Source organism: Falco biarmicus, chromosome 16 (genome assembly GCF_023638135.1).
Source record: "Falco biarmicus isolate bFalBia1 chromosome 16, bFalBia1.pri, whole genome shotgun sequence".
NCBI classification, from domain to species: Eukaryota; Metazoa; Chordata; class Aves; order Falconiformes; family Falconidae; genus Falco; species Falco biarmicus.
In genome coordinates this window covers 7417774-7438323 of record NC_079303.1, presented here as the reverse complement: position 1 = coordinate 7438323, position 20550 = coordinate 7417774, and the positions used below count along the sequence as shown (strand labels likewise).

The 20550-nt window shown below is 39.5% G+C and overlaps 2 protein-coding genes and 1 long non-coding RNA gene across 7 annotated transcripts in view; 1 reads left to right on the top strand and 2 right to left on the bottom strand.

Annotated features, from left to right (window-relative positions):
• The window catches only part of SYCP1 (synaptonemal complex protein 1), a 24937-nt gene extending 23962 nt beyond the window's left edge, over positions 1-975 (bottom strand). The window contains exon 1 of the mRNA XM_056361631.1: positions 868-975. Within this exon, the coding sequence (XP_056217606.1) occupies positions 868-975 (108 nt within the window). The remainder of the gene's footprint in view (positions 1-867) is intronic.
• LOC130159727 (bile acid receptor-like) lies at positions 173-12203 on the bottom strand. 3 transcript variants are annotated; one of them, XM_056361627.1, is made up of 12 exons: positions 11936-12203; positions 10309-10413; positions 7339-7465; positions 5783-6148; positions 5033-5173; positions 4274-4413; positions 4080-4184; positions 3883-3982; positions 2614-2742; positions 2034-2150; positions 1527-1640; positions 173-1407 (listed from the first exon to the last, which is right to left on the bottom strand). In XM_056361627.1, the coding sequence occupies exons 2-12, from the start codon at positions 10339-10341 to the stop codon at positions 1169-1171; spliced, it is 1611 nt and encodes a 536-aa protein (XP_056217602.1). In that variant the 5' UTR covers positions 10342-10413; positions 11936-12203; the 3' UTR covers positions 173-1168. The 3 variants fall into 3 exon arrangements, 2 of the variants coding, with proteins under 2 accessions (XP_056217602.1, XP_056217603.1); XR_008825825.1 differs by having other exon boundaries at positions 1271-1407; positions 1527-1597; positions 11936-12202; XM_056361628.1 differs by lacking the exon at positions 10309-10413 and having other exon boundaries at positions 11936-12201.
• Positions 1143-20550, top strand: LOC130159730 (uncharacterized). 3 transcript variants are annotated; one of them, XR_008825827.1, is made up of 4 exons: positions 1143-1202; positions 17119-17221; positions 18144-18235; positions 19165-20550. It is a non-coding gene; the product is annotated as an uncharacterized LOC130159730 (long non-coding RNA). The 3 variants fall into 3 exon arrangements; XR_008825828.1 differs by having other exon boundaries at positions 19162-20550; XR_008825826.1 differs by lacking the exon at positions 19165-20550 and having other exon boundaries at positions 18144-18707.

The following is a 20550-nucleotide window of genomic DNA, read 5'->3' as shown; positions in this document are numbered from 1 at the left end:
TTTGGAATTTCCTTGCTTCTTACTTCACAGTGGCTTTGCAAACTGCTGGTCTTCTGTATTTTGATTTATAGACTACACTGTGGCCAAAGTGGAAGCTTTTGATGACAAGAACTTACTAGCTATTGCATGCCTGTACACAGCTGCATAGTTAAAGATTCATTAAGCAAAATGATTTCTTTCAAGTCCAGTACTTGATATTTATTTTTTGCTTTACTCCCAAGAGTACTTCTAAAACATATCTGATTATGTTTCAGTGTGAAAATTTCATTTTACAAGGTGTTTTAGAATTCACAGGGATTTGTCTTGTACAAGTGTACTTCCTCTCCTATCAGAATATCACATCTGAATCCAAACATATTTTGTAAGGAGCCTCAACATGAAAAATATCTTGTTGAATTCACATAACTCAGCGCATAGCGACACAGTATTTTCACTGCACACTTCATCTGGTGGGACCAACAAATCAATGCCAATGAGGTGTCCGAGTGGCATGTTTCCCACAGACAGTTCTGAGTTACCCATACCCAACATGTATTCATCATCGGTGGCGTACAGTTAAAATATATAGCAAATGCTCAAAAAGATGATTCTCTTCGGTTTTGACAGAAAAACAAGTAAAAGTCTTTGCAATTAAAGGCGTATGTGTGTTGTCCCCCCCACAACCCAGCACCAATCTGTACAGTTTGCCGCAGCCAGGAGCTCGGTGCACTGGCACGCAGGTGCTTTCCCGGACAGAGGCTGGGGACTTTGCCCGGGGAACCCCCGGGGTCGCTCCCCACCGGAACCCCCGGACGGGCCCTTGCGCTCTTCCAGCGCCCTCGCCAGCCGTGGTAACACTGCGCAAGGCGGGCAGCAGCACCGCTTTACCTGACAGAGCCCCGTCGCCCGAGTACTAGTCTGGGGTTTGACTGCAGACACCTGACCACCGCTCGGGCGCGGCGGCACGAACAATTTAAACGGTTTTTCTTTTTCCATGGCCTCGGAGCAAACGGCAAGCCTCCGACCCAGCACCTCACGACGGGCACGCTAACGCCCCGAGCCGGGCAGCTGCTGAGGGAGGACAAAAAGGCGGGAAGAGAAAGCGCGCGATCCGAGCGGGAGGGGCGGCGGAGCCGGGGCGGGGCGGGGCCCGGCGGTGTAGAGGGGAGCGCGGCGGCGGCGGCGGCGCCTAGTGCAGGTCCCACATCTCGCAGAGCAGCGAGGTGAGCCGGGGGTCTTTCGTCCGCCATGTCACCAGCACCTCCGCGTGCGTGTGGTTGAGGGTGCGCAGCTCCGTGAGGCGCCCGATAAGGCGGGCGAAGTGCTGGGGGTCCTCAGGGTGATGGATCTTCGAGTACTTGTAGAGGATGCCCAGGAGCGGCTCCTGCAGCTCCTCGACGTGCCGCTTGTTCCTCAGGAGCGGGCGGTCTGCGGGAGAGCGCGGTTAGCGGGGCGGGGGTGCGGCGGGCGCGGCCGCAGCGGACGGCTCGGTGGCGCGGGCGCGGGGCTGGCTGACGCGCCCCACGGCGGGTCGCCGCCCAGGTTACCTGAAAAAAACACGGTTGTTGCTACAAGCAGGGCGTATTCGGTCTCTGTCACTTTCAGTTCCCCCATGCTTCTGTAGAAGTAAAACAGTGCGGTAATAAACTCCTCGGTTATACCTTAAAAATGAAATAAAATAAGCAGAATGTTACTTCGCTGCAGAAACGGGTACCGCGGTTAGAAATAATCTTTGTACTAATCTTTTAAGGCTTCAGGCCATTCCAGTCCGTGAAATAGTTAGCAAACTTGTGTAATCTAATTTCTAAAGTAGTAACAACTGTTTTATTGCAGTTGTACCGTGGAGTTTTTGGTACATAAACTCAAGGCTTTGTGCTGGGGTGTCGGCAAACGAACAGCACCCCTTGCTTCCCTGGGGCTGTCACGGCGCCTAACAAAGCGGGAGGGGGAGAGAATGAGCAGCAGCCACGCCGGCAGTCTTGCTCAGTGTGATCAAGAACAGGGCCAGCAAAGCAAAAGATTCCCAACAGTTTTGGTTCTGAGACCTCCGTTACCTGTGGTGGTAGTGGAAGTTGGACTCTCTTCATTGTGAGACATTTCCATGGAATAAATGTTTTTATCAAGGTTTTGAACATGACAGCATGTCCTATGATCAGAAAGTCTTACATGACCTGGAACAATACAGATGACAGTTCTCAGCCAAGCTTAATGTGACTTAAAATATTTGTCTGCATCTGGTTTGCAGATACATACCTGAAAATCTGTGAATTTTCTATGTAGGTAGAAAAAATTGTTCTTTTTGATATCCAGCACCAAGTTGACTGGTTGCATGATTGTTGGTCAAAGTCTCTTGTGTTAAACTTGACACAGTATTTAATATGTCATTAATATAGCTGATACTATCCATCCACCCCACAATTTGTAGAAACACTTAAAAAGGTTGCTCTTTTTTTGGAAATAATGGGAGGAAAAGAGAGATCAAATTCTTTCTAATTTTGGTCTTTACTATTCTAAGTACCACTGTGGTTGGATAGGAAATTATTTGAGATTAAGTGAATTAAAATAAATGGAGGTCATTTCAAAATGTCAGAACCTGAGACTGGTGTTGATAGAAAGCTTGTTAGTCAAACTTACTTTCACTTGTTGATGGTTGGCATTCACTAATTCTTTGGTTATATATTTGGGCTGAATGCAAAAACATTGCCTCAACTGTTGATCCTTTTAGCAGCGCGATCTGATCTTCGCTAGCTAAACTTTCAAATCCTGCAGAGAAAGATACATGTTAAGAATCAAGGAAGGCTGTAGCTACATTTAAGCCCCTAACATGTGTTGATAAAATGAGTTTTTTAAGAAATGCCTTTACTGGAAAGGAGAAGCCATAGTTAATGGCTGTATGTACCAAAGGCTATTGGGATCTTTCTTGCTAGTTTGCAGGTTGTAGGGGACACGGGACAGACACAACAGTTGTCAGTGTCCAGTGTTAGAAGATTCACAGGAAGATACAAGTAAAAATTTTGGGACTAAGCAAGACTTTATTGAAAAATACTTCCTAATACTTGAATTATATCACATAGCCTAATACCTTATAAATTTGCTACATTGCTTAGTGACTGTGAGCATATTCCTTATTAATCGATACCTGATCTTTTTAAAAATTGTGTTCATCTTTTGACAAACTCATTATCTACACTTATAATTCAAGAGCAAAAGAACTTCATTAATTATTTTCTTAATCCTGATCAAAGCAGGATATGTAACATAATGGGAACAAACAGTTCATCCATTCTTTCAGATCTGTTCCACAGTAGTGCTCAATTACATCCCATATCAGCTTTAGACATGTTGATTGACTTTTGTCAATACATTTTACAATTTAATGAAAAAAATATCACCCTCTCTGTCAAATGTTATTTTATCAGCTTTACATTGAAATGCAGTGAATTTAATTGCATGTTCCTTTGTTTTTTATTAAAGGAAAATATGAATAGGAGCACCTGGTTAGTCCCTTCTGTGCTGCCTTTTCCTTTGAAGGAACATCTGGGTTTTTTTCTCTGACGATGACAATAAATCGCAAACTGAACTGGTTTTCAGAGAATGTGTTGAAATAGTAATCCACTCAAGATGGTATTTTGAAGTCCATGTACTTTCAGAAAAAGTCTCCACTCCATGTCAGAAATGGAAAAGAAATGTAATCATAGCAAGCTTTTGAAGTGAATGCTTCTAACTTGTCCTCATGGCAAGTAAATGGTAACCCTGATTGTTAGAGTTGGGAGAAAAAATAGTTGAATGGGAGTTTTCTTAAAGCCTGTATTTTTCTCGGACTCATGCCATCAGTATGGTTTCTGCCTTGGACGGAGGGGAGGTCACACTATTCTGTAATACTTCCCAAAGGAAGAAACTTACCTGGCAGTCTTTTTGTGAAATCCACTAACACTTGTACATGGACAACTGCTGTCTCAGAGAGACGGAGAAAACTTTCCTCAGGACTTACAGTTTCTTGTAGCTGCATGAAAGAGCGTTTAGACATCTGATATAACCAAGATACAGTACTTAGGACAATAATAACTTAGCAATGCAGGCTGGTTGTTCTGTATACGTACAAACTTCTTTGCTTCCTCAAGGGGAATGGTGTATTTTTGGTGTGCTGCTACAATGTGGTCAAGAAGCTGATGTTCCCCTGGAGTAAGTTCCATCTTCTCTGGGATCTATTAAAAAGATAAACCAATCAAGTGACAATGACTTGGGGCAAAATGAAATTATAAAAAGAGATATATTAAATAGAAAAATATCCCACTTTTCCAGATCTTGTTGTAGATGATACATGCTTACTATTCAGTCCCTCATCTTCCAGTTTTATGTCACAAAGAAAACTGCTCTTCTGTTTGAAATTCTTCCTGAGTCGCTTTGACTTGCACTGTACTTCAGTCAGCAAACCTGTGAGGCATGGAAGTGTGTATCAATATGTACATTTTCAAATAATTACAATTTAAAACCATAATTTTTACTGTTATTGATAACACGAGTCTTGCACCACAGGAGCTGTCACCTGTAAGGAACTATGCTTCCTTGAGGATATGGCAATGTGTTATTCATTAGCGAGTTAGGTTCAGTATCTGCCAAAGACCTGAGTGTTTGCGGTTCTCTTACGTTATCTCTTGCTTGTGGCTCTGTGACATACAAGCACGAGAATTTTTCATGAAAGACTATTGTGCAAAATCCACCCCCCACCTGCCCAACAAAAAAGCGTGTGATATGCTTGCTGCTGTCCTGTCAAGGTTCAAGATGTTTAGCAGTCTCATGATAGTACTTCCTTTTTTTTCTTGTGAAGTCTTTGAACAGCAGTCCTCTTAACTTCAGGAAATACTTCCCAAGCATTGGTCATTTCTGCAGATGAAGACGCTACAGGTGCTATGGACTCCAAAGCTAAATTTTCCTACAGCTAAATGAAGTTTAGACCAATACCATTTAGCTCTAATGAGGAGAAGGGATTGACTTTGGAAGAGGTTTTATCCAAGTTGATCAGCAAAGTAGCCAGCATGGAAGGAGCACTTACATTCTGCTAGCATTCCCACAGCTTTACACTTCTTCAGGCGACATTCCTGACACTTCCTCCGCATGTACATGTCCATTTCACAGTGACCACCATTCTTGCATCGATACACTGCATTTTTGGTTATGCTACGTCGGAAGAAGCCTGTAGACAAGGATCAGGTTATGACTGAAGAAATCTAAGGCACTGTATCTCATAACAATTTGAAGAATCAGAGTGTCTTTTGGGTTTTTTTGTTAGACTGGGGTTTTTTTTACAATGGAAATACTACCTTGATTTTAAATTTGATTATTAACAGCATAGTTACGGCTTGTCCTTTCTGACTAATATTAATCACTGTTTTCCTTACCTGACCAAGACAGCTGCCATATAGCAAGTCAAAATGTGAATAGAAATTATTACTTGTGTTTATTTAATTTTAATAAGTATAATTAAAAACACTGAAGTACATCTATAATAAATGTGCATGAGAAAATCAGCACCTGCTTAAACAGACACTATCCTAGTGGATAATCAACGCAGAAATGAGACGCATGAAATGCTCATATTAAATACACAATGTGAAAGTATTTCTTCAAAAAATGTTATAAAAATGTGAATCTGGAGTAAGCATGTTAGATAAAGGGTTCCAAAATCCTCTGTAGCAATGTCAGCTTAAAAAATCATGACATCTGCTTAAACCGCTGACATGGAACATTTTGTTGAGCACTGTGGGGCACTGTGGGTAAGACCCAGATCAGCCTGTTCTCTTACCTTTACAGCCTTCACAGGTAAGCGCGTTGTAGTGATAGCCTGACGCCTTGTCACCACACACAACACACAGCTCCTCCTGTCCCTTCAGTCTCAGAGAAGAGTGGTTTAATCTGGGCCGCTTTAACCCTTGGTATCCACCATCATCATTGTGGGGAGCCACAAAGGAGGGTTTGCTTAATTCACAGCTGCTGGTGGTGCACTGCCCGTCGCTGTAGGGAGAGTCCAGGCCGTACGTGCTGTACTGGGGCTGGGAGGGCTGTGGCTGTAACACTGGAGGAGGGATCTGAACAGCTGAGTACTGGCAGTAAGGCGCAGTCTGGTAATCGGTGTCTTGCAGCTGATAGTTGATGTGCTCCGGTAAAACATCTAGGTACAGAAGAAATTGAAATAACAACCTGAAGAATATCTCGACATCGGGTACTTGAAAGTTTTAACATGTTTTAGAGATTAAATATTTAATCACAAATATTAGAGGAATGCATTTTCAGAAGGGCAGCCTGACACATTCTTCTTACATGTAATGTAATGTTTTCAGGTTAAAAACCTGTAATGTTTTTAAGTAAAATCTTAGGTGTAAAAAAAAATGTCTTGTGACAGTTTGGGCAATGTCATGTGGGTGCCACTTGATTCTTGTTTGCATGTAATTGTCTGTCACTTGCCAACTGATGATGACACCTTTAGATTTTGCACTCAAAGGTAATTTTTATTAGTTGTCCACATAACAGAAGACTATTTTCCTGTAAGTGAATTTGTTGATGAGTGAGGTTTTTGTTATTGGTACATATTTCAGGCATAGTTTTGAAAATACTGCACAGCAAAAGTCTGAAAAAGATGGTGCAGAAATTATATATGGAGTGGTAAAATTACTGTGACAGTTATTCAGTAGAACAAAAAGCAGAGGCTTGCTTTATTTAGTATTTTTCCACATTGATCCTTTATGAAATTTTATTTTAGCAAAATGTAGGTACAGAATTAATGAAGAGAGCTTGTTCATGCCTTTCTGTCTGTAGAGTTTTAATTTTATCCAGCCCCCCTTATATGTACACACAGCTGTACTGAAGAAAGCTTGTGCAACATGCATCGTGTTTCATTCTTCCTTTGGGATTGTTCAAATCTCTGTAAAAACAAATTTTGGGTTTTTAAGCAGTTTGGAGGTCTTTTGCTCTTTAATGGAATTTGGGTCCTGCTTTTACTCTTCCAGAATCAGATTAGTTATTGCAATTACAGGTACATAAGATACAGAATAACCATTATCTATTTATAACATATCTGGAATACTGTAATAAAACCTGTGTCTTCTTCATGCAAGTCAAAGGGAGACAGCACCATTAATGTTTGTATGAAACGATCAGTCAGTGTAATCACATCGTTTACAAAATCTGCATGAGCACATTCTAATATATTTCAATACACTTTCCATATTGGCTTGATAGTCAAATGTGTAGCTTCTAAAAGCTTGTGAAGATAAGCTAAAATGAAGAAAATAATGGGAATTCCCACAGGTGTTCATTTTACTATACTGCTTTTTCATAATATGAAAAATTCACTTTACTCACCGTAATACTGTATGGGGTCAGGAAGACAATACCCATCAGGTACAGTGACAAATGTATTTGCCATGTTCTGCTCCCAATTGCACCGTTTCATGCAGTTTGCTCTGTGATAGACTTTCAAGAAGGCAACCTAGAGAAATGGAGCAGTATGAAAAGCATCATATGAGAAAGAATTGCTGGCTAGATTTAGCTACAGAGCTAAAACCAGAAGACTTCAGAATACGGAACAGTCTGCAGATCTGAATAAAATCAGAGGTATGTGCAAAGTCACATAGTACTCTCAGTGAGGTTGCAAAACATTTGATTGTCCTAGTAGTACAGATTCAGGATAGAGTTCATTCCTAAATTTTCAGCTTATATTTAAAACTGTTTTGCTCTGGATTTTACACAAAACCATGTGGGGGAATGAAACTAATTGTTGGTAAATTCTGTAATTCAGGAAGCAATTAAATGGAGCTTCACTGGATAGAAAAAAAACTTGCTTTCAGAATGAGTTAGGGCATTTGCACTAAGCTAGATGTGGCAGATGTTCTGTTTCAGCACAAAAATGGTCTTTTAGTGAATTTGCTTCATTCACTTTTTATGCAATTTTGAATCAAGTAAATATAGGAAAATAACCTGGAAAGGCCAGTATAGAATATTTCTTCTTCTCCATGTACTCTTTTATGCAGTAATAGTCAGCTTTGCCTCTCTTAAGTATAGCCCAATTTACATTTAAGAGCTTGCATTCCTTTAAGAGTACAAAGCATCCTGTGAAGACCAAAAAAATCAATCTCATATAGGATGTATTACCCTCTGGAGAGTTACCCTGTCCTTGATTATTGAAGGAACCTGGGCTTCTGGCTGGATGCTTTGATGTTCACCGTAATAAAGTGTACTGAGAGCTCACAGTGGCAGAGTAGGTGCAGAGTAGCTATTGTGCTTTGAGTTCAAAACTTGCCTTATTTTTCAGTAATTTGACTTTATGGAGAGGTTCTGGAAAAGTGTGTTCTAAAAATTCCTAAAAGAGTTTTATAAAAAAAAAAAAAGCATGTCTATATGGACACTAGCATGAGCCGGGTTTGAGTTTAGGTATGTGTATAGACAATCTCTGGTGTGGCTTAGCAATTGAGAGGTAATGGAGCAGCCATTAGAGAAGTAAGTAGGAAATACTTTCCTTGCCCCTTTGTCCCTCTGCATGCGTGGAATGCCACTGGTTAAAAGTATGTTGTATCTGATGCCCATTGAGTAAGGTCTTTACAAGACAATTCGCCAGTGAACAACTATTCATAGGCTTTCCTGAGCAGAAGGGAAGGACAGAAAAGATGAAAAAGGCAAGTAAGTATTTGGAAAGTATAGCAAATCAGCAATGTGTGTAACAGGATTCTCTGTATGTGCCTCTTGCAGAAATCACAGCAAATTAGATTTACAGATCTTCCTTGAAAGACCCTCATGTTGGGTTTTGTGCAATACCTATACCTAGCTACAGCTGAGAAAATGAATATATAATTTCAGGGAATCTGAACTAAAGTAATGTCTTGAAAGACATACATCCTTTCCTCGCTAACTGGACGTGTCTTTGAAACCAAACACTTTCTCTTCATGTTGTCAGCAGAAGGTGAAAAGATGCAGTGAGGCTGGAATGCTCGGGTTTTTTTGTTATCTCTGCTAGTAAATATTTGTTTGAGAGAGAAATGACTCATGAGGTCCTTATCAGCTAGATCAATTTGGCCTGGGCAAAGTCTACATTTTTCCTTAAAAATGTGGTTTTGCTGAAGAAATGTGTTTCTGGATTCCAGCAGTTTCTTCAAATAAAAATAATAAAAGAATAGTAGCTAAAATAAAATTGCACTGATCCAGTCTGATAAAAATATTATATTGGGAGTATGAAGCACGTATTACCAAATGCAAGGTGGTCGGTTGATTAAACATTCTACATCTTGGAAGCAGACTTTCATTTGGCAAAGTTTCCTCAACTTCGGTATTGTATGAGAATAGATTTGAGGATTTAGCCCTTCTTACTGATTTCTACGGCAAATAAAAGTTATCAGTTGCAACCACAGAATTCCCAGTTTAGAATGAGACTTTGCAAATTGAAACTCTTAAGTTAAGAGAATGTTATAACAGTATGAATAGTAAATCCAGTGTTTATTTGAGAAATGCTGTAGTGTCTTGAAATGAGACTTAACGGTCATACCTGTGCATGAATGTTAACAGTTTCATTTTCTAACAATTGAGAATTTAGCATTAACAAGCTTGTTCTGATATAAAATAGAACTGGGCTTTTAAAAAAAAATTACAAAGAACAGAATAAAATATGTAAGGAACTTAATTTTTCTAGGACAGGAAGGTTTTGGTTATTGATAAGATTGACTGCCTCACCCTTTAGATATGGGTCAGTCAGCAGCAGGGAAGCCTACTCCAGACTTTAGGAGTCATTGAAATTTCATGCTGGTCTCTCAAAAGTTCAGTAGCCATGCCTGATCTCTCACACCTCATGAGAGTGAACCATGACATTTCTTCAGCCCATACCTACATCCATTAACCCTTTGCCGTGCAGGCAAGTGCATTCTGCATGCACACAAAGTTTAGCTACACACTGTAAAGCTGTGGAATCCTTACAGAATGTAGCATTCACGCCCAATCATAATTTTCAAAACATTATAACTTGGACAAAGTTGAAATAAGATTGGAGTAAGAGCTTTGGGTGTTTGGGATAGTTGTAGTCATGCCATTTCCAAACCAAAATACTCTGTGCCTGTGTTTTTCTCTTCTCTGTGTACTAAAAATATACCCTTACATTTTGTGTATGTGTGCTTTAAAATGGAAGCAAAAGAAAGAAATACAGTCCCAGAGATGATGGATAAAGGTCTTTAGCCTAAAAAGTCAAAATAACTGAAAAGGAAAATCATTTTTTAGTAACTTGTTTCATAGAATCACAAACTGTAACACAGTTAGGATGAAAGTCTTCAGTCCTTAGACAGACAAACTGACCTGAAAGAAGATGTCATCTGCGCAAAGGCACATGCTGTTCCCTGCTTCTCCTTCTTGGTTACTTCAGAGGTGCTAATTCTGCTGGCTGTTTTCACGTGTGAAATCCTAATCATTGCAGGGGAGGGGAGTGTTTGTTGGTTTTTAATTTTAAAAGCCCCTACAAGCAGGAGGTTTTGATTTTATTTTTTTTTCCCCCCAGAAGAAGATGTGACCTAGACTGGAGGCTGCTTAAGCGCGTTGGAAAATGTTGCACTTTTACAGGCTTGGTTTTACAGTAATCAGTCTTTTGAACTAATAACGTTCAATATAAACTGAAATGTATGTTGATTCAAGGGGTTGGTTATCCATCTAATACAGAAATTCATCAATCTTAAGTTATTAGTCCTAACTGAAACACTTCCCAGTTTATCAAAGATGTAAGCTATTAACGGGGAAAAAAAGTGCCATTAACTGATAAAAGTAAAGTACAGTCACAAACCAGTCACTTAAGAGAATATATGTATTCAGACTAGAGCACTGTACATCTATTTATTGTTATTTATGGTGAAATATGTTGGTTTTATCATTTTTATTGCTATAAAAATATAAAGTAACATATCATCAACTTATCAAATTTATTAAGATGCAAAACATACTTCTTGTAGAAGAGGCTTCAGGGAGCTCTTTAAGAGGTATGTATTGGCAGTACTTTAACTGCTATCGTAAATATTTTGACAGTTGAGTCATAGGGAAATTTCTTGTTTACAGGGAATTTTAGGAACTCAATCTGAAGGTCTTCAAGTTTTTTTCACCTTGTGGCATATTAATGATCACGCAGTGGAACGAGATGGCACATTTCAATCTCAGCATTAATTGCTGTACTTCTTTTGCTTCTGGGAAACATAGCTTAATTTTTTAATTTGTGGCATTTAAACCAAAAACTGAAAAAAAAAATGTAACAGAACACAGTTGGTGGCAACTATGTGCAATGCTAGGTGATACATTGAGTTTCACTCAAGCAATTCAGTAACCACTGATACTGTAATTAAAGAATGATTTTGCAGGGGGAGTTGTAGGATTGCTTGATTGATCCTATGCACATTGTTAAGGTTTTACCTGTTTCTCAGTTTTAATGTGCCAAGAAGCTCCACCAAAGCTGCTGTTTGAAGAAATACCACTTTTGTTCTCATTACGTGCATTCCTTCCTTGTCATATAATAACCATAAAAAGAATTGGCTTATTTCACGAATGGACTGTGTTGCAATTATCTTGAATTGTTACCCCATAAATTATTAATTCAAAGGTATAATTTTTATACATTGTAAAATAAGGGGTTAGAGATTGCTCAAAACGTACAGGTTTCCAGGTACTTCGGGGAAGGGAAACAAATAATTGAATTTTAAAATCATTTTACTTCACTCTGTATGTCAAATGAAGTACTGTTGGAACAAATTCTTGGCAGTAGGATAGCAAATTTAAAAGTGCATGTTTTCTATTTTCATTTAGACAGCCATTTAAAGAGAAAGAAAAAAAAAAAGGAAAAAGAAGAAAAAAGCCCAATGCCTAAAATATTTTCACATGGCAAATTGATTTATGGCTAGAGCAACAATTTATAATTCCAGAGCATTAAGAGAAGTAAAACACTTACGGTAGTTCCAGAGAGTTTCTTGCTTCCAGAGTTGAGTCTGCTGGGCTGTAGCGCTGATCCTAGCTCTCAGTCCAGCTGGAGCAAACTGGGCCTTTTCCCTATTTATCAGTTTCTGTGCATACACTAGGCTCCAGACACTCAGCAGAGCAATGCTACAGCTCTGAGACACAAACTTCCCACACAGCCTTTTCTGGGGTCGAAGCAAGGGCAGCTGCAAGTCCACATAAATCAAATAATAACTGGGTCATCAGGGACAGAGGCCATGGGGACCCTCACGTCACTGTTTCCCAGAGTTCTCCCTGTCCGATTACTAAATATTCTGCTTTCTTGGTAGAATTTAAAATTCTCCTATTTTGGTTGCTTTACATTGACATGTCTGAGTGTTAATGGATAATGTTCATTTCCTGGGTGGAGAAAATATTGCAGTAGTATTATTTGGACACAAGAATTGAATTTGGAAGCACTTCATTAGGCCACTGTCTCCAAACACAAAACACTTACCTTGTTCTCCCCATTCTGACTTACCTGTGCTGATGCAGCGTATGTAGGGCCATGTGTGCCCCCAAAACAGACAATTATTGTTAGCCACTTTTGTTGCTGCTAATTTTGCAACATTTCATTGTTAAAACGCCAAGTATTTTCATTATTAATAATGTCATTAAAAATTGAAGTTTAAATAATTTCCTAGATAAAAGATGCAATGGTTTGGACAGGGCATTTTCTTGCTAGCTATCGTGTCATTACACTTGCTTCCTAACATGATGCGCAGCAGGTTGCAAACACACTACCTCCAGGAGGAGATCACTTTTCTTCTGTGTAAGAGCAATTTACTTCAGGAAAAAACTGGTTCTGTTGTGTACTTCGCGGAATTAGATTGCAAAAGGAAAAAACAATTTCCTGTTGCTTATCTTACTGCAAAGTCACTTAAAATAGTCTTTAGGGACAATAGGTTTTCAGGGATCTGTGGCACAATACGCAGCAAACTGACATGACCCTTCAAAGGAGAGTCATATTTGTGTTCCATAGACTCCAGACAAGAGCATGCTACTTATTTCCATGTAATCTGGCACCATTTAGGAATCTGTTAGTCTTTGGAGGTGGAATGGTTGAGTCTGGCTTTCAAGAACAAAAAAGATTAACTCAGATGTTTTTTGAGCATCTTATGGGACCTTTTGAGCTTTCAAATGTTCTGCATTGATAATGTGTGGTGACAGAGGGCTGAAATACATAGATTATGCAGTAGAGACAAAGGTAATGATCTTGTAAATTTAATTATGTTCAGCATTTGTTTTTCTGGTAAAGCAGCCTTATACAGCAACTTACTAAGATGTCAAAAAAACTTGAGTGGTAAAAATGAAGAATTTACAGTTCTTGGAACTAAGATTTGTTTTCATAGCAGTATCTCTTTCTCACATACCTTTGGCTTTTTCATCCGGCTTTGCAGCCTTTCTCATGAAAGATGGAAAAAACAGCAGAGGTTTGTGAAATACTGTCTTTAGCTTTTACATAGTACTGACTTTTTTTAGTACTCTTTCTGATAGAAGATACTGTACTGGTAAGCTGTTCAGACATACCTATGGGATGTGGGTATTTAAAGCCTATTTTCGGGAAACTTAAGTCTGAGGCCCAGGTTTTTAGAAGATATCTAATCCCCATTCTGTTAAGTGTTATAAAACTTACTGGTTTCAGAGCAAATTCAATTTCTAAAGTAAGTGTAGAAGAACCTAAAACTTAGTTGTAGAAATTAACTGCAGTGCCACGTTAAGTATTATTAGCCCATGGTCATTAACTTCAACCTACATGCTACTTTCATAGCTGTGGTAATAAAACTGTTTTACATAGTCATCCAGTGATTCAGACCAAGTGTCTAGTCCATGTTAAATATATGTATTTACATTATTTTAACAGATCACTTCTATTCAAAGCTTAAGGTGACAATAAAAATGGGAGACCTGAGAGCCCACTAAATCACAAGTGCTGCAAAGAAGAGGAAAATAAACCGTGCTTGTAAAGAACTCAGAAATAAAGAGCTTATTTAGGAGTAAGGAAGATTTAAATTAGGTACTAAAGAAAGCAATTACAGTGGTAAAAATAGCACTAGAATAAGTTGCCCATACAATCTTCATCACTGGATGTTTTGAAGATCAGTTGGGCAACCTATAGAACTTACAAATTGTTCTCTCTGAGTTATTTTCATGGTATGAAGGAGGAGAAAGGAATTTTGAGATCTCTTCCAGCTCTGTTTTCTGTTATTTTTCCTTACATATGTCAATTTTGTAGAACACTGTTAGTGTCTGATCAGTAACATGCCTAGTGCCATTTTAATGGGCAAAAGAAATAATCATATACTTCAAGCATGGTTTACTAGAGGTTAGTAAACACAGCATTACTCATAGACACAGCCTGAAAATATTAGCTGAACAAGCTCATGTCGTGAGCCAAAATCTAGAAGTGCCACTGAAGTGGACAATGAGGGGCATGCATGTTCTCTATAGAAAATGATCAGATCTGATGATGTCCGTCTGACCTGAACACCTTGTGTTGCAGAGGTTTTGCAGCCTCATTTTAATCATTCGTGTAAACTGTGAGCTTCCCTGCAATTTGAGCTACACAGAATGTCTGCCTTTACGCAGTTAGGTCTAAGAATCTGATGAGTGATGAAACTGCAGATAAAGAAAGCTTTCCTAGGTCGATACTGGTTAAGAGAATTCATTTTCGAGCTAGTAGAATTCTTTATTCATCTGAACTAGAAATTCTAGATCTCTGTAACTTGCTTGGTGTCTGAATAGTTAAAGGAAATCCTATATACTCCAGCTGGATCTTCTCTACATAACTGACCCTTTGGCTTGATCTGGTATTGGATTGTTTACGTAACTTTGGTAATTAACCACTATCAGCCTCATTAATGAAACATAAACCACCTCTTCTGCTCATTTATAAAGCATTTGTCAAACAAAACTTAAACAAAGGGCAGAATCTCAGTGAAGTAACAGTCCTTCAAAAGCTACTGAGACTCTGACTACAAGTCATTTGTTGTTGTTTTTCAGTAAAAACGAAGCAGAAGTGATGGCATTGTCTATTGCTTTTGGCTAACTTTTCACAACAACATCTGAGATCTGTCACATGAGGGCAATGATGCCTGGACAACTATTTCAGCCATTTCAGTACAAAATACTGATGTTCCAGCTCATTACTGTAAATCACTAAATGATGAAAGCAAGAGTCAAATACTAAACAACTGGGAACCTTTGGAAAACTAGTTGCTAATTACAGTAATCAGTGTTATATGTAAGTTAAAGGTTATACTGAAATACAGATTATTTCATTGTTGTATTAAGTCTCTCCTGTTAGTAAACTGTTCTGAACAACATTAAAGTTGAGTATTAACAATACAGTTTATGTATTAAAATTAATTAACTTACTCTTTACGTGTTTTTGGTTTAAAGAAATAAAATGTTTTATAGGCATAAAATGCACGGGCAGACAAATACATCCCAAAAATTTACCATTTGTTAAGGCACTAATGAAAAAAAGGCAATCTTTCTGTTCACCCTCTCTGGATTTATTAATCTTCAAAAAGTGCAGTGGTTCTGGCACTGTTTGGATTTTCTGCATGGCGTGGGTGAATCTAAGCCCCAGGTGAGAAATGGCACAAAGCCTCGTGACTAATATTTTTGTATGTTGGTGTTATCTTGCACTCGTGGCTGTCAACAGAGAAAGATTTAATTTGAATAGAATGCAAATCTGTTGCACAGGGTGGTTTCCATTGTTGGATCACAGGTTCCAAGACAGCATGGGGTCCAGAAGCTACAGCAGTATAGGGAGTTGTCTCTTGTTTTATTCAGCACATTCACCAATAATTTGGATGTAAAACTTGAGGACAGGCAAAGGAAGCTTGTGTGGGAATGGTACCAAACTGTCTGTAGGCATCAGTTAGAGGAGGGTTGCAATGAACAGAAGTGGCATGGGATTGCCTGTCAAAGGTAACTTGGCTTACTTTATGTTCACCTAAAAGGTAATTAATCTAGAATTTTGAGAAATGTGCTTGTTTTGATGTCATTGTTTGCCTATTTTGCCTGCAGCAGAGAGAGAAACTTGGCTGGTTCACTTGAAACTTAAGAATGTGAGTGTAGTAGGTCAGAGACTGTCTTCTTCTGTGTACATATATGGCCTCTGCTGAATAGGGCCCCTGCCAGACTGAGGTACTTAAAATCCGATGTAATACTACCACCAATAAAACAAAACATTAAAAAGATGCTATTTTGTACTACAAGTTCATGCAGTACTTCCCCCCTTCTGTAGGTTTTAAGCATGTTACTCAGTTTTGTAGCTTCAGGCCACAAGGTTTGTGTGTCATTTTCTTTGAGCACTGGTTTGCAAAACTTTTATCTTCCCTACATGTAGCTTTTTAGAGCAGTACAGTTATTTGCAGAAATTAAAGAGAAATAGTCTTTACAGAGCAAAACTGTACGTTTCAGCAGAGGAATGAGAGTGAGATGAGTCAGCGAAATTTCATTGGGCAGCACTTTTCAACCTGAATTTATGGAGTGTTCAAATATGAAATTATTCAACTCTTCCCCCAAAAGGGGTGACAGGGGATCTATACAGGGAACAGCCCCCATTTAGCATTGCAGAGCATCTGTTCATTCAGCTGGTTTAGTGTTAGAGCTAATGAATACTCTCCTGTTTTGCATCAGATCTATCAGACATCATCATAGTCAAATTAGAAGAGTAGTAACTCAGGAGAAGATGACAGTTCTCATTTAAGTTCTTAAATGCTTTCATGGGGTGAAATAATGGGAGATCGTATCAGACCAGAGAGGGAAACCCAATTTTGGTCTTTTAAAGACTTACTTTTTTTCTTAATCATGAAGTTGTTGGTTAGTTTCACTATGCATTTTCTTACAGGCTTTTCACAAATCTTGAAGAGCTAAACACTTATGTTCAATTTTAATGCAAGAGCCAAACTGCTTTAAGCTTACTTGAAAATCTCAAGACAGCCTACAAAATGTTCCCATTTCTTCCATGCATTCTCTTGAGGTTGGTATGCAGAGCAATCCCACTACCTTAAGGCAGAATAGGTATGAATAAGCCCATCCATTCAACCTTGACAAAATATATGGTATCCTTACATATCCATCCTTCAATAACCTGTGCCAAATGTATGTGTTTCTCCTTGGCAGGACGACCAAGATTTGTCGATAAAATGCTCCAGTGCATCAGAAGGCACAATGTGGAAGAAAGTAAAGACGCCAACAAAAATCTCCTGCAACGATCTCAGAATTGGTAATTCATAGAGATACTTGTAAATGTAACTTCAAGCATTGAGATTCTCAAATGACTTCTTGGTAGGTACAGCAAAGAGAAGCCAAGTCCTGGGTCTGATTTCCATAAAGCAGAATATCTGGACACTCTGAATTAAGTGTTACAAATTAATTATTGTGGAATCCCTTGGTCAGCATTTTATCGACAGTGAAGTCTTGCTGCTGAGAGACTGAAATCTGGATTTATCCATTTATCAGTGATAATGTTTTCCCTTTTTTCCAGCCTGGATTCCATCTTAAGGACATTTGTTTTAATAGTAAAAAGAATATTAGAGTCATAAATGTGAGTGCTGTGGTGCAGCGGGTGACTCTTCAAGATTTATCAAAGCAGGGTAATTAAGGTGAACAATAAGACTGAGTACCTTAGTAATAACTTTTGTCACAGAACAACTCTGTTTTATGCAATAGTAATCCACCTTGAAGTATAGGCTAGGAAACGCGGTAAGAGGATTCCCTTGGCCTCCTGGTCTGTGAGTCTCTGTGCTACAGATTTTGTTGAGGGCAATACCAGTAAAACTGTGACAGTAGCTGATGATTGTGTTAACACCATTACTTAACTCTAAAAGCAAGCAGTCAAAAAGTGTCAGTTGGGGGGTGTGAGAGAGGTCTGGTTTGTTTTTTAAGCAAGCTGTAGCTGCTGAAATATTTGGCTGTTAGACACCAGGTTTTTCAGTGAAGAACTGTAGTGGAAAAGAGAAATGGTCACATTCAGCTTTTGAAAAGCTGGTGTCTGCTGCATTACTATGTGGGGCTTGTGCTTTCAGAGATGAGACTGGGCCAAAATTTTTCAAACTGTGCTGACCACACTTAGGATTAACATTATTTTACTTGCAACCCAAGAACTACCCTAGAAACTTACCCTTTATTCTTTCATCTACTTCCAGCATTTAGATGCCACTCAGCCTGTCACAGATGTTGCCTTTTTCCACCGGTCAATTCCTCTGTGCATTATTACCTGTTCACTGCCAGTTTCTGGGTAAGTTACGGGCACTGCCTGGTGCACATTGTTTCAACATGCTCAGTACTGATACCTGAAGTCACCCCAGGTTTACAAGTACTGTGTTGTGGTCAGGATTCTGTGCTGTGTCTGTTACCAGTCTCTGCAATTACTTTTTCTGTGCTTTTGGTCTAAGTTTCTTTTCTTTTTGATTTTCCTACTATGAGCAAGAACCTCCTCAGCTATACTAGAAATGCTGTTTATTTATTTATTCCATCATATATGTATTATATATAAATTCCATTATTTATGTATTTATTCCATCACAGAAATACTATTTATGATTTTTCAAAGATGGCCAAGAAAAGGTTTTGGTTTCATAGCAGCTCTGCTGTTTTGGAGAGCCTCAGTATGCTTCTATCGTATACTTTTCCTGCTACAACAAATCTGTGTTCTGTTTGACAAAATACAGCCATGTGGTTAAGAGTTATTAAAAGCATTAAAGCATTAACCTCTTGTAACCTCATTTTTCACTTTGTACACATACATAAGTGTTTAATTGAATTGAAGTTAAACACTAAAAAGTTTGAGAGGCCGAATTTATACATTCTCTTTAGTTTATACAGAATTGATGTGATAAGCCAAAGGAATTATAAGACACCACTACTCAGAAAATGCTCATCCGTTGATTTGTTTAAGCTCTCTTGCTACACACTAGAAGTTTTGGTGACAAGCATTCCCGGCATTTAAATGGAGGAGCTTTGTCCTACTGAGATCCGATCTGTGTTCTGGTGCCACACTAGCTTATTCTACTGTCCTTTGGAAGCTGAACAAATGATTCTGTGTCAAAAGATCTGCTGGAGAGGGGGGACCCACATCCTTGAGTGAGAACACAAGGCTGAGCGCAGTGTGGTGGTGGTATCATAGACTCCCGTCATCTTCTCATTCTGCAATTTTATTTCAAGCAGCCAGCATCCCACAGAGGGACTGCACCGATCCTGAAAGTCTGATAGAGCAGTGTTGGCCCTCATCTCTCTTGCTTGTCTGTACTTGGCATGAAAGGCCAGGATGTCACCTCTGAAGCCAGGGAAAAGTGAATATAAATGCACGGAACAGAACAGGCCAGAGGTTCAGACAACAATCCAGGTGCAGCTTCTGATGAAGTGTAGTGGTCCTTCACGCCGCACAGACGGGTTGCTCCTTCAGCCAGCTTCCTGGTAGAGGTGAACTGGGAGCTTCCAGCGCTTCGTTTCTACATGGCTCATCGAGTGTCTCCCCGCTGTAAAGCTGAATCGAGTGGAGCCTTAGAGATTGCATGTTTCACCTCACAGAACTTGCTTATGTTGAATAAGGTGAAAAAGGGGAAGATACCTGTATCATTCTCTGTAGCTGCAGCAGGCCTGCTCCTGCGGGGCTGCTCAAAGGCTCTGTGGGAAGGTGCTGGCAGAAGCATTAAGGGCAGCTACGGAATTGGGAGCATGAGCAGAGAGAGGCGACAGTGGGTGCAGAATGCCACAGGTGGGGTCATTTGAGGATATAATAGTGGGGACAGAGTGTGACAGGGGAAACAAGCACAGGCTGCCACTTCAGGATGGCATGTCTATCTTATTACAGGGCAACCTTTTGCCAACTGGTTCCATAACCAGAATAGTAAACTTTGTCAGTTTTCCAGATGTTCATTTGGACATCATTCACCCGTTATAAAAAAGGAATTGTCATAACGAGTTGTCTTAACTTTTTGGTGTGCTCTAATAAGAAAAACAAGGAAGGACCGGAAGGTAAAATGTGCTATAGAGCATGAGCTAGATGTTTAGTGCCACACAAGTTACTATAAACCAGCATTACATTTCCCAAATGTGCAAAATGTATCTTACTCTACTAATTGATGTGATTCTGATTAAATAGTCTAGATGCAGCTGCTTACCCTATTCTCTTCCGGATCGTGTGAATGTTTTGAAATTGTTGCTTGTATAAAATCATCATATCGGCACTTATGCACTGTGATTGATTATCTCTGGGATCGTAAACTTTATCTGATAAGCATCCTCGGTTTTTCCTATGTGTCCTCTCTGAACAGGGAGTTAAACTGGAAAGATGAGTTAAGTCAAAGGGAGTCCTGTTAAAACATTATTGTTGGTAGTATGAACTGAGGAAGCTCCGGGGCACAATGTTAAGCAAAGCATCAAGGACGTGACAGAACACTGACAGTAGCTTCAGTGAGCAGATAAAAGTTTCAAGGCAGCGAGTGCGCGCTGCGGAGCGCCAGCAGGGGATGTTTGCTGCCCAGGGGCCACGCGGGAGCACCAGATAAGGCGGCAGCTCCACGGGTCGCAGCCCCGCGTTATCGCACACCG